The sequence below is a fragment of the Zerene cesonia genome, chromosome 25, assembly GCF_012273895.1.
Source record: "Zerene cesonia ecotype Mississippi chromosome 25, Zerene_cesonia_1.1, whole genome shotgun sequence".
NCBI classification, from domain to species: domain Eukaryota; kingdom Metazoa; phylum Arthropoda; class Insecta; order Lepidoptera; family Pieridae; genus Zerene; species Zerene cesonia.
In genome coordinates this window covers 3,639,550-3,651,838 of record NC_052126.1, presented here as the reverse complement: position 1 = coordinate 3,651,838, position 12,289 = coordinate 3,639,550, and the positions used below count along the sequence as shown (strand labels likewise).

Below are 12,289 nucleotides of genomic sequence, written 5' to 3'. Positions count from 1 at the left end.
TTCACAGAAATTCAGCTTGTTGGGACTTTATGTAACTTCACCCTCATTTTTTGGTCTAAATTGACCGGACTATAAGGTTAGTAACATTAGCAAACCGGTACCGCGTCGCATGTGATGTGAGCGTAGCCACGTGATTTTATTAGAAACGGAGATTTATAGCAGACTAGATATAGAAAATAAACTTTGTGAGTAAAATTTGCTAAACATTTAGAAAAAAATATATATGAGTTGAATAAGTAAATAAATTTAAATAAATGTTGAAATTCCTCAAAAAGAGTTATTGTATGAAATGTGATGTATTTTTGAGAGCGGAAGATACGTAATCTTCGTAAAATCCGTCTGCCTTACTGTTATTATTTAGGGGTATGAAAAATAGATGTTGGCCGATTCTCAGACATACCCAATATGCACACAAAATTTCATAAGAATCGGTCCAGCCGTTTCAGAGGAGTTTGGTAACTAACATTGTGAATGTAAGATTTTAAGGGTCAAAAATTACTATTAAAAATTAATAAGGTTAGATACTAAGTTACATATTATAATATAATATCTATTGATCAACTCATTAGCTTATCTAGTATTTTTATGAATATGTAATTGCAACTAAGAGGTAATTAGAAGAATATTTCGATTTGAACTTTGTTGCTACTGAACTAATTACCTGCACATGATTTGCTTTGGATACATATATGATTTTCTATGTAATTAAACAAATCAAAGAAAAATGTTGACTTAAATTACATCCAATAATTCTGCAGAGGTAGGTCTCTGCAAATGTTTATGAGCGCTGCTTATCGCTTACCACCAGGCGACCCATGTTCCACTCGGCTTCCTGCTCTTACCAAAACAAAGTGCGTTATTTTTTTTTTTTAATAAAACATTGCTGATTACATTTTTATCATTCACAGATAACAAAAGAATTGCGATAACAAAGTTTTAAAACAAAAGTTTTAATCACAAAGCACAAAGTCAGCCTTTGATATAAGTTTTACAAAAGCGCATAGAATTCGTTATTATAATATGATAGATTTTTTATCGTATCTTTGCCGAATGATATATTATATATTGAATAATTAACATGCCTACTTTTCAACCAACAACTACTTTCAAAAAGAAAGAGGTTATCAATTGGAGTGCATTTCTTTATGTTTCATAACTTTTCACTGGATAAATTAGTTTTTATGATTCTTTATTTGAAAGCCTGCCATGTGGTCCCATTTAAATTTGGTCTAGTTCTAATTTGAAGGCGATTCAGTTTTTTAATAATAATTATTTCATGCCATTTGTTTTCAACGATAAATGAATAAAACAAACATATATTTCTAATTACTGTCGTTATTATCTGGCATTATTTATGACATTAAAATCAAAACTGCCTAATGTCACTTAAAAGTCCGATAAAGTAATAAATTCGCGAATATTGAATTAAATCGAGATACGAAAATACAAATTTTTTGTCTTAATTACGTGCAAAAATGTAAATACACCAGCGCATGACGTAGGCGATCGCCCATAAATTTAAATATATATTCTACCGGTATTATAACGGAACATTAATGATTCAAATGAAAAACCAAAAAAAAAAAGAAATAATGTAAACATGACTCGTCCCATATATGACTCGATGCTCGTCCCAGTTCCTCTCCGCTGGCCGCTGGGTTTTTTTGAACTTATACTGTGGGGATTTTTATAGCGCATTTTTCGTGGGGTAAACCGCTGCGTTACGTAACGGGTTACGGCCTTGCTTCCCGCATATAGCAGTGGTAGGCAGGCTGCAACTCTCTCATTCCAACCCAGAGCGCTAGCCGTATTAAGGTTTAGTTACTTCTGTCGAGCGTCCCGAGTCACGTTCGTTTTTTAACTATTCGTTTTTTCCAGATGCAAGAAAAGGAAAAGCTTATTAATATTAGCTTGTGTATATTGGCACCTTCTAGGCAGACGTGTACCTAAGCAGACCACATCGCCGTTTCCCATCTGGCGGGATTGTGGTCAAACGTGTGTTGATTATATAAAAAAAACATACCAATAAAATGAAAACTTTAATGTTTTCTCTACCTTCATATATATACAAGCTGACTAGGTAAACATTGTTCTAGCAGAACGACTTTATATCTTGGGGTAGGAGTATAAGGAATAGTTCTCGAATACATATGTTCACAGATCTACCTAATATACGTACCTACACAAAAACCGAACCACAAAAATTAGTGCCGGAGGAGCTTAGCAACGAATACCTTAGCACGCGCATTTTATCTAAATGAAAAAAATATTTGTATGGACGTTCTAACACGTGTAAGAGTTTATGTTAAAATATGGCGCAAGATTATTTGTATAGATAGTTGTAGGGGGTATTTCGACAGCGTGATAGCATTGTTTTGGAGATTTCGAATCGTCTGAGATCGCTTATCTAATACTACTTTGAATAATCAGATAGATAATCTTGTATCTACAAACTTACATTATGATATATGAGATTATAGATGTATCAGATCTTTTCCGTAACAATTTGATCACATTTTTTCTATTTAGAATAATTTGTCGATAAATATACAAACAACATCTTTGCTAATCAGAACTCAGAACCTTGAAATTTGGAACGAAGCTACGTCCACAGCACAAACAAATGAAAATCTACCAAATGCGAATTTTTTAACATCAAAATATAATAGAAAATCAGGTTTGTTCTATACGCGAGTGCGAGCGCGAGTGTCTTTTCTTTGTATATTAAACATTATGCAAGTATTGCTATTTGTTGAAAGGTTGTATTCATCGTATTTTTTTGGGATTGGTACTTTAGTTTACACGTACCTATCGTAATCGTACATGTCCCTATGCGGGTCCTGCGACTTCGGCTTGCGGATGACGAACGCGCCGGCCGCGCCGTCCGCGCGCTGCATGCCCGAGTGCGAATGCCAGAAATGCGTGCCCGCCTCTGATGCGTTGAATTGGTACCTAGATACAACAATATATCTATTTAGAAATTAAAAACTTTTTAACGGATTTTGAACGCGATTTATTCATTATATTATTAACCCGACGTTTCGAACACTTTACAGCGAGCGTGGTCACGGGAAGACACAGTTTCCAGTCGTTTGAGATCCGTTAAAAAGTTTTTAATTTCTAAATATATAATACTCGCGTAAAATCAAACACAAGAAAATACTATATATTTATTTATTTGGACATTAAACAGACACAAGAAACAATTACAAGAATTTCTGAAAAATATCAAATAGGTTTTTAAAAATTGTACACGATATTCAAAACAATTACCAATATAATTTAGAATCGTTTCATATACGTGCCAAAATAATATTGAGTTAATTTATTTATTAAATTAATAATCAAGATATACAATAATAATAAAGAAATGTTTAACGTTGTGATTATGTACTTATCATAACTATTTTATTAACTTAATATTGTTATCAATCAGAAATATACAGTGAACGAAGCAATACTTCTAAACCACATACCTAAAAGTAGTTTCCGGCAAGATCGGGCATTGTGTGATATAAGGTGTTCCATCCATGTACGGCGTGCCTCGTTGATGCTGGCCGTGCCAGTGTACCGTGGTGCCTTCAGTCATTAGATCATTCTCAACGTCCACTATTATACGATCGTGCTGACAAACCTGTCAAGGATAACGTTAAAATAATTAATAGAACATCTTTTTTTCATGTGTTCGAGAATGTTTCGCTAATAATTGGGCCAGCTCGCATCGGAGAAGTACCACACCCCCACAGAAAACCGCATGAAATAGAAGCATGCTACTGGAAGCCCGAGGCCCGTTTTCTATTCCTCAATGTCGTCAATCCTTTCCTTATCCCATACCCATTAAAGTGTGCAGCGCAATCGCAGAGGCACTACCTCTGCTAATGTTCATGGGTGGTGGTGATCGCTTACCATTCAGCGAACCACCAGCTCAGTTGCCCGCTATTACATAAAAGAGAAGTCCTATACGAGCGTTTTGTCGGATTTAAGACGAATCTAATCACATGCCTTTTGTTTAATTAAAAACTTATCAAAACTCTACACTCAATTGTATAGTGTCTGTTTTCTATGTTACATATTAATATTATAATAGAGTACCTAGTAGGTCTGTATCAGATAGACGTTAGACGTCTACGAATGTAAATAAAAAATCTCAGAACATTGAAGAATTATTATAAAAATGTAGCAATACTTTCAAGTTTTATATATCTTAAGTGTTGTTTTCAAGAACTTGCATTTTAACAATGGACAAGAATAATTAAAAAATTTATGATAATTTTTATTATTAAGAATATTTTGCACGGCGAATTAATTTATTTTTATACAAATTTACAAAATAATAGATATATTATAATTTTTTCAATTAATAATCTTAATAAAGATACATATAAATTATACTTAAAACGAATATTACATTAAAAAAATGTTTCACGGGAATTAATATAATTATTAAAAATACGTCTTTTAAAAACCACACCATCTATAGTAAAATGGAGTTTCTATTTGTATATCATCACTTTAACATGTTAGAATATTCAATATTACTTCTGTTTTTCAAAATCGTTAGGATAAGGAGATTGTTTTCTACATGTCAGATGGTAAAAATCGACATGTTTTTAATTAATATCTCGATTTACCGTTAACATAACCCCATAGTTACAGCGTGAGTCACAAAACAAATATTACTTTGTTCACATAAAAAGCTTTTATTGGGTGAACATTTAAGTAGTTATCGCTAACCAGTTTTGCAGTTCTTACTTAAATTTTTTAACACGTTTCCTGACAGACTCATTATTTAAATGTATAAAAAAGTAAGTTGATTACTACACACATCAGAATGAATCAAGATTTTTTTACCTTAATTTAATGGCTTTTTGTTTTAAACACGTGATTCTATGAATAGCTATAATTTATTTTATATTTTATAAGAAGCCGTTATTGTTTATGTAATAATTTAATCAATAAAAACGTCTACTTCTGTTTTATTTATATTAAGTAAACGATCGCAATTCACATTGTTCGGATATACTGCGAGAAAAACAAAATAACTGACAGAAACTATGATGTCGAATCGTAGAAACTATAAGGTCCGTTATATATATAATATAGATACTATATAAATGATATAGATACAAATATAATCTAATTACCTCTATAGCTGGTCCAGGCATTTTCCTATTAACCACAGTAAGCGGCCTGCTCATACCGTCCGCTGGAATACAATCAATTCTGTCACAATCCGTTTCATTATACGGACAATCATAGCAAGCTTTGCTCATAGTCTGATACCATTCTAAGTTGAAATGGTAATAGCATATCATTGGCTCCTCGCCTTCTTTGCATTCTCTTAAACAGGGATGTTCACCGCTAATCAATTCACCAGTTACTTCATCGTATTGCACGTGAGCTCTGAATTCGTTCTTTTTCACCATATGCCTGGCAGTTGCTGTAGGTTTCTTTGGTTCATTGTATTGTACTTTCGGTGCTGCAACTGTTGTTGTATTCCTTCTCTTCACTTGATATTTGAGGTCATTAAAAGAATCGTTAGATACAATTGGAAATAGAACTTTCGATGCACTTTCTAGAACCTTAGGCGTATTATCGTCAAGAACTTTTATGTCTGGCGATTCTTCTGTAGTTACTTGCTTAGTATTGTTCTGTTTTGTGTCTGTATTTCTAGCGTTTTCTTCAACGATTTGGTCATTTAACGTTGTTTCTAATACAAAATCTGTTGTGGTTTCTATAGGTGATTGAACAACTACTCCTTTTGCATCTGAAACAAATGTTTTAATTTAATTAGATTATCTTAATATACAATTTAAATTAAATCTAGATGCACAGGTATAAAACGGGCGCGGGTGTTGCTAGGAATTATAGTTTTTGTGATAGAGCATGAAAAACTGGTATGTTTAAAAAATATAAGGTAGGTATATAGATAAAAAATGATCATAAGGCAGCATTCAAATGACGATTCGGTCTTCGCCACAATTTTGGTCGGTTTTACATTTTCGATTATATTTTTCTATTCTTTATATTGATAAAATTGTAAACTTATATAATAATAATATTTCCAACCCGTAAGGTTTCCTTAATAAAACTGACAATTGTAAAAATAGCAATACAAAAATTGTAAAATAATAGTTATGAGTTTAATAAAATTTGTTGCATAACTGTTTTCCTAATGATCTCCTATTCAACTTGTGAACTTGCTTATTAAATACTAGGAAGCTGTGACTCAGTATAACCTTAAAGACCATTAATTTTAATACAAATTGTTAATCACTCGAATGTCTTATTATTTTCAATAATTCTCAATGAACACGTAAAATCCATTTACACAACGTTCTAAGAAACTATTGTCATCAGCGTAAGATAAATATCGGTCAATTACTACGTGACTTTTTATTAATTATTGCAGTCATCTATCAATATTATCTATTCTATGAGCGTATTAAAACATACATTTTCATTATTTTCAGAGGCTACATTATCTTTAAATAGAAACAGCTAAAGGTCCTTTAGCTATTAGTATTAATATGTACTTATGGTGCGTGTTTTTAGTTTCCATCAAATTGTTTATTTCAGCATTGATACGTAAATAACCACTCATAATAAGTACATATATTATGATTATACCACAAAAAACATCTGTTACACCAAGATTAATGATCACAAATAATGCACGCCATTTTATGTTGTGCCAATCGTAATACATAAGATACGTAAGAGGGCATTATATTCAACTGTATGATATTAATATTTAAACAAATTAAACAGAGGAATTCAGTCTTATTACTTCTAAATGTGAAATGTTTTCGAAAAACTCAAGACAAGAAATCGGCTGTATTTAAACTAGTCTAGTTCATATTAATTATCAACGACAAAATAGTTATATTTTTATTATCAAACATTTATGCATCCCACGGACACGCAATGTATCTTATTGTCTTATTGCAGCCACATGAGATCTGAGCACACATTTCGCTGGCTGATTTTCATTCCCTATTCACAGTGCGTAATTTTCCCACATGCTGTGGAAAGCTAATCATTTATCTCCAGCAAAATTGGCCGACTGCTCGATACAGCCACCAAGGCAATTTTCCATAATCCATCCAGATTTTAGCTTGACGCGCTTTATCTAGATATATTACGACCTTTCTCTACTCGGGTATTCTGATATTCTTTTAAATCCACCGTGAATACAATTTTAAATTAAACAGTGTCTGACAGTAATTCCTCTTTTCACAGAATCTTTAAAGCGATAAATCATTTCGGTCATTTTATTTGAAATGTTACGGAAACTTAGAAAGGTTTATTTAATAGCGTTATAATTAAATTAGAGGCCAGCTGTCGGTTGCGTTTTCGAATGATCATAACTTTACCAGATATAGTAGGCCATGTATAAAACAAGATAAGAAATATAAACTATAACAATAATCACAGAATACATAAAAGAGGTTACAGCCTCCTTTATATGTCAATGTGTAAGTATGTTTACAAAATCGGCATTATTACAAATAGACGGAAAATCATAGATTGCTTGCGAGGCATTGGCACCATCTAACTAGGGAGTACGCATTATAGAGCGTTCGTTACGAGAATTGGGAATATACAGTGAGAGAATCAGCGACACACGCGCTAATATAAATCAGGAACTGTTACCTTACCTCTTTTATCTGTTCCGTGCAATTAAAATTACGATAGAAAAACATTATTATCTGTCAGTATTTCGTACGCAATTTGCTGTCAAATCGTCCGTGGCTCGACAACTCCTGTCGCTGCGAGTTTTGTAGTACAGGGACAGAGGCTAGGAACATATGAGGTTGACAGAGGTTATGAAATTTATATGTTTGCATACTTGCCATAGCGGAGAAGTTGAACGATATCGTTGCAAAATCAATAAATTGTATAAAAAGATAAACAAAATGAATGGATCGGTACCAGCGATGACCTTGGTTGTTCATTAACGGAATGTTTTTTTATTGAACCAACAATAGATACAAGATTAAGCGCTTACTACGACATCGAAACAAAATTGAGTCATATTTTTTTACGGAGGTAAGTGGATTATGTTATATCGATGGAAAATTACATAAGATGATAGATCACGCACCGGTTCTCAAATTTGTATTAACATACATCCTTGTATGTAGGGTACTTATCGTTAAATGTACGTTTATGGTTAATATTTTCAAATACAGATCATATGTTAATGGAGAATGATGGTTGGGTGGCTTAAAATTGATAAGTGCAGGGTATTATTAACTTAATGAAATTTAGTTACATGTTTGTTTGAACTCCGGGTTGCATAAAACTCCTCCCTTAAAAAAACTTTTCAGTTATACAAACATGATTTTGCCTGAGACGAATAAATTTTAAGATATAGACCTAAAATCACCATAGACTATAAAAAAAGGCAACACATTAAATTGCCATCTCAATTAGCGTATAAAATTATGTATATATTTCTATACAATTTTTAAGTCAAACTTCACTACCAAAAGCATGAAAGCTTTGGGATCAAAACCCAAAACGACCAAAAGTGCCCGAGAATACATACACAGGGAGTTTCGGTTTTTATGTTTACAAAATTATTTCACAGGCAGCCGTAGTCACTTTCCAAATTGTTTCTATAATAAGGGTTCTAACGAAGGTATCATACCGAAAACGGTATTCATTTAGGCCGTCAAAAATACCTGAGCGAAATTGAAAAAGGTGAAACTGTTATACATCCCTTGCGACCTTGCTTTTATATTATGATTAATAGTTTTAGCTTTATAAACGGTCTTGTTTATAATGGGTTACTTTGTTTACATAAGTTTGGTAAATCTTTTGTTATGAGGATAAATAATATCGATTGAAATATCCTTAAAGTTTGTATTGATTGTTCTTGTTTAATGTACATCCGGATTGTCCAATTTCTTTAGTACAAAACAGTATAAGAGATTAATATTCAAGTGTAGTTATATGTATAACGTCTCATTGGTACGTGAACGCACGTCAACGATACAGACAAGCAATCTCCGATGTAGACAAAAAAACACAGTCTGGCGAGATACAGAGAACTGATTTATTTGTATGTAAAAAACCGATAACCGAAGGATGTGAACCATATCTTGACTTTTTCAAACACAATAGTATTTATAAGCAGTTGTTATAATGCCAGCTTTTAAGACCCCTTATTACTACGTAGAAGAAATAGTGTAACCTAATTCATAGAAGAACTTACTCGAATCTCACAAAACAATCACCTATGGAACCACCTATAGCCCAAGTCCTAAGCCTGAATTACCAGCACGTTATACCATTTCAACAATAGCCGGAATGTACGAACCGAAAAGCCATTATAAGCGATCTCTTTGTTCAATAAAGGAAACATTTCGAGCGGCGGCTAAATTCAATAATCCTTCTCAATTTCAGCTCAACTGATGCGAAGGACTCGATTGAATGTTACGACACGCTATGGCCTAAACACTGGGTAATGGCCTGGTTTGGAGCTGTGATGAATCTATCGTTGATGGACGTTGAAGTTGATTGCGTTTCGAATGGGACGGGTGACAAGTGGACAGTGTTATGACGAAGGTAGCTCTGGACATGTTGAATTTCGGGAATTTTATAATATCGCTATGGAAATAGGATGTCCTTGGTGATTTTTGCGTCCTTCGTGAATTGATCTTAAGTTTTATGAGCTTACTAGTTGCGCCCCGCGGTTTCACTCGCGTAAGTGCGTATCCCGTAGGAAAACCGGAATAAAAATTGTCTATATGTTATTCCAGTTGTCCAGTTGTCTACGTGCCAAATTTCATTGCAATCGGTTCAGTAGTTTTTGCGTGAAAGAGCAACTAACACACACATATTCTTACAAACTTTCGCATTTATAATATTAGTAGGAAGGAAGAAGGATTTGCCATTTTGCTTTTGAATTTTAATATTGTGTTGTTACTTGAGCGATTAATAGATTTTTCTCATTTGTGTTTCAGTGTAGTCGAATTTGATATTGAGCCAAATATATCTATTATACTACAAAATAAATTATTGGTATTTGGAAAGACCCAATTGCCAATCGCAATAATTTATTTATGAATGAAGACACATTCAAATCGTACCGACAGTGTATCCGACCAAAATCGCAAACCATAGAGAATACAAAATAACAGTGAATACCCACATTTCCATCGGATGTCGTGTTGCAGTCGGTACACTACCAATCAGGCGTGTACAGACTTGTCCGACTTAATCGTAGCATTCATCTTCTGTATTGATGGCTTTAAACCTTTTGATACTTTGACAAATATTGTATATATAACGATAGCTTGATGTTCTTACTTTGTGGCTTTGACACAATCGGATACGGCCTATAAGTATACCAATTGTTTTAGGTCTTCTTACCGCCATGTTATGATCACCACATCATACAATGTTAGTTGAAGCATTGAAAAGTATCTAGTTCTGTAAATGTATTCTAATTAGGTATTTTTATGTAACAAAATGTGTTAATAAGTAACGAAACGCTTAGTGCTATATAACAATGACAAGAAATTACACTTTAAGGGACTCTTACTAAACTACGACTAGGTTAGTAGTAGTAGTAGGTAGTTTAATTTTGAATATTTCTTATTTAAGTGTATTGTCATTGAAATAACTAAGAGATAAAAGACAAACGTGAAAGATAAAATGTTTTCATAATAATAATATTCATAAAACATAATAAACATTTACGATACCTTGTTTTTTTTTTTTTTTTTTTTTATATAATAGCGGGCAAACGAGCAGGCGCGTCACCGGAGATTAACGCCGCCCATAGGCGTCCACGCAACCTGGAGAGTTGCGGGAGTGTTGCCGGCCTTTAAGGGAAGAGTACGCTCTATTCTTGAAGAGACCCAAGTCATAGTGGTTCGGAAATGCTGAAGCGGGTAGATCGTTCCACAGAGGAGTAGTGCGCGGTAAAAAGTTCCTCCTAAAGCGCACTGTGGATGATCGCCACGTATCCAGATGGTGACAATGATATTTTAGCTTGTGGCGTGTCGTACGGAGGTGAAATTCAGCAGCTGGTATTGTTCCGAACAGTTCTTCAGAGCTGAATGCTCTGTGGTAAATTCGGTAAAATATGCAGAGAGATGCAACATCTCTACGAAGTTCTCTCTCTCTCTCTTGTTAATACAAGAGATGAAACAAATATCAAAGCATTGAAACTGCTTCCCTACCACTAAAACATTAAGCAATAATGTGGTCTAACGTGCATGCAACTAAATTGTTTTTCCATTAAATTTGTAAGCGCCTTATGGCATCCAACCAAACAAACAACAACTAACATAAATTCCAGATTAAACAACAAAGTGAATTTCAACAAACCATGATCTAACTGGCGCCATCTAGTTACCGGTATGTGTAAACAACGTAACAGTTTCCAAAAGTTTTAACTGAATACCGCTAACGAACGAGATTCCTATGAGACCCTGGTGTAAATTGGATCACGCTTGCGCGCAAGAAGTTTCAGACACCCTCACAGAAGATTCTATTTCATTCGATCAATGGGGATGATGGACACCATAATGATCCTTTTTACAGTAACAGAATCTAAGTATTTATATCTAAACAAAGAAAGTAAAAAGAGAAACTCTGAACAAATCAATTACTTGAAGTCGGCGAAATAAAACTGACTGTAAACCACAGTAACCAAAGTTTTTATCAAGCTTATAATTATACCCTTAACTTTTCCGATGCCAGGTATTTTTTATAATATATTATGAATGACAGAACGTTATAGATACCCTCGGTTTTGTCCAATATTTTTACTGTATCGTAAAATCTAAAACCTTGTTGAAATTGGTCCAAGAAACTTTGCCTCGTCTTTAACTTCAGCTAACTCTCACAAATTTCATTCCTGACCTGCCGTTTGTGGTGGCGAGCCCAAAGTGGGTCAAACAGCGAATACATTTAGGTTTCTGTGACGGTTTGATTTCAACATGTTAATGTTCAAGTTTAGCATTTAAATGCTCGTCATTCGTACATACAAGAAACAACAAATGTTAAGAATACAAAATAATAACACTTTTTGCATGCCGAATGAATTTTCAATCACTATAACATATATTATGTCGATACAATTATTAATAAATAACAGTCTATATCACGCCATCGAGCCTTAAATAATTTTCATACGAGGATATTTACAGAAGAACTACAACAGTAAAAATATTAATATAGAAGTCTATTGAATGACCATAAGTACCACTTAACATACGCTATATAACATAATTTTATAACTCCTTGCAACATATTTAAGAAATAAACA

At 33.5% G+C, this 12,289-nt stretch overlaps 1 protein-coding gene across 2 annotated transcripts in view; it reads right to left on the bottom strand.

Moving 5' to 3' along the window:
• LOC119836696 (laccase-4-like) overlaps positions 1-12,289 on the bottom strand; it is a 70,522-nt gene that overhangs the window by 16,111 nt on the left and 42,122 nt on the right. For both annotated transcript variants that reach the window (XM_038362117.1, XM_038362116.1), the window contains exons 3-5: positions 5,145-5,767; positions 3,477-3,634; positions 2,809-2,952 (exon numbers count right to left, since the gene is read on the bottom strand). In XM_038362117.1, coding sequence (XP_038218045.1) covers positions 2,809-2,952; positions 3,477-3,634; positions 5,145-5,767 — 925 coding nt within the window. The remainder of the gene's footprint in view (positions 1-2,808; positions 2,953-3,476; positions 3,635-5,144; positions 5,768-12,289) is intronic.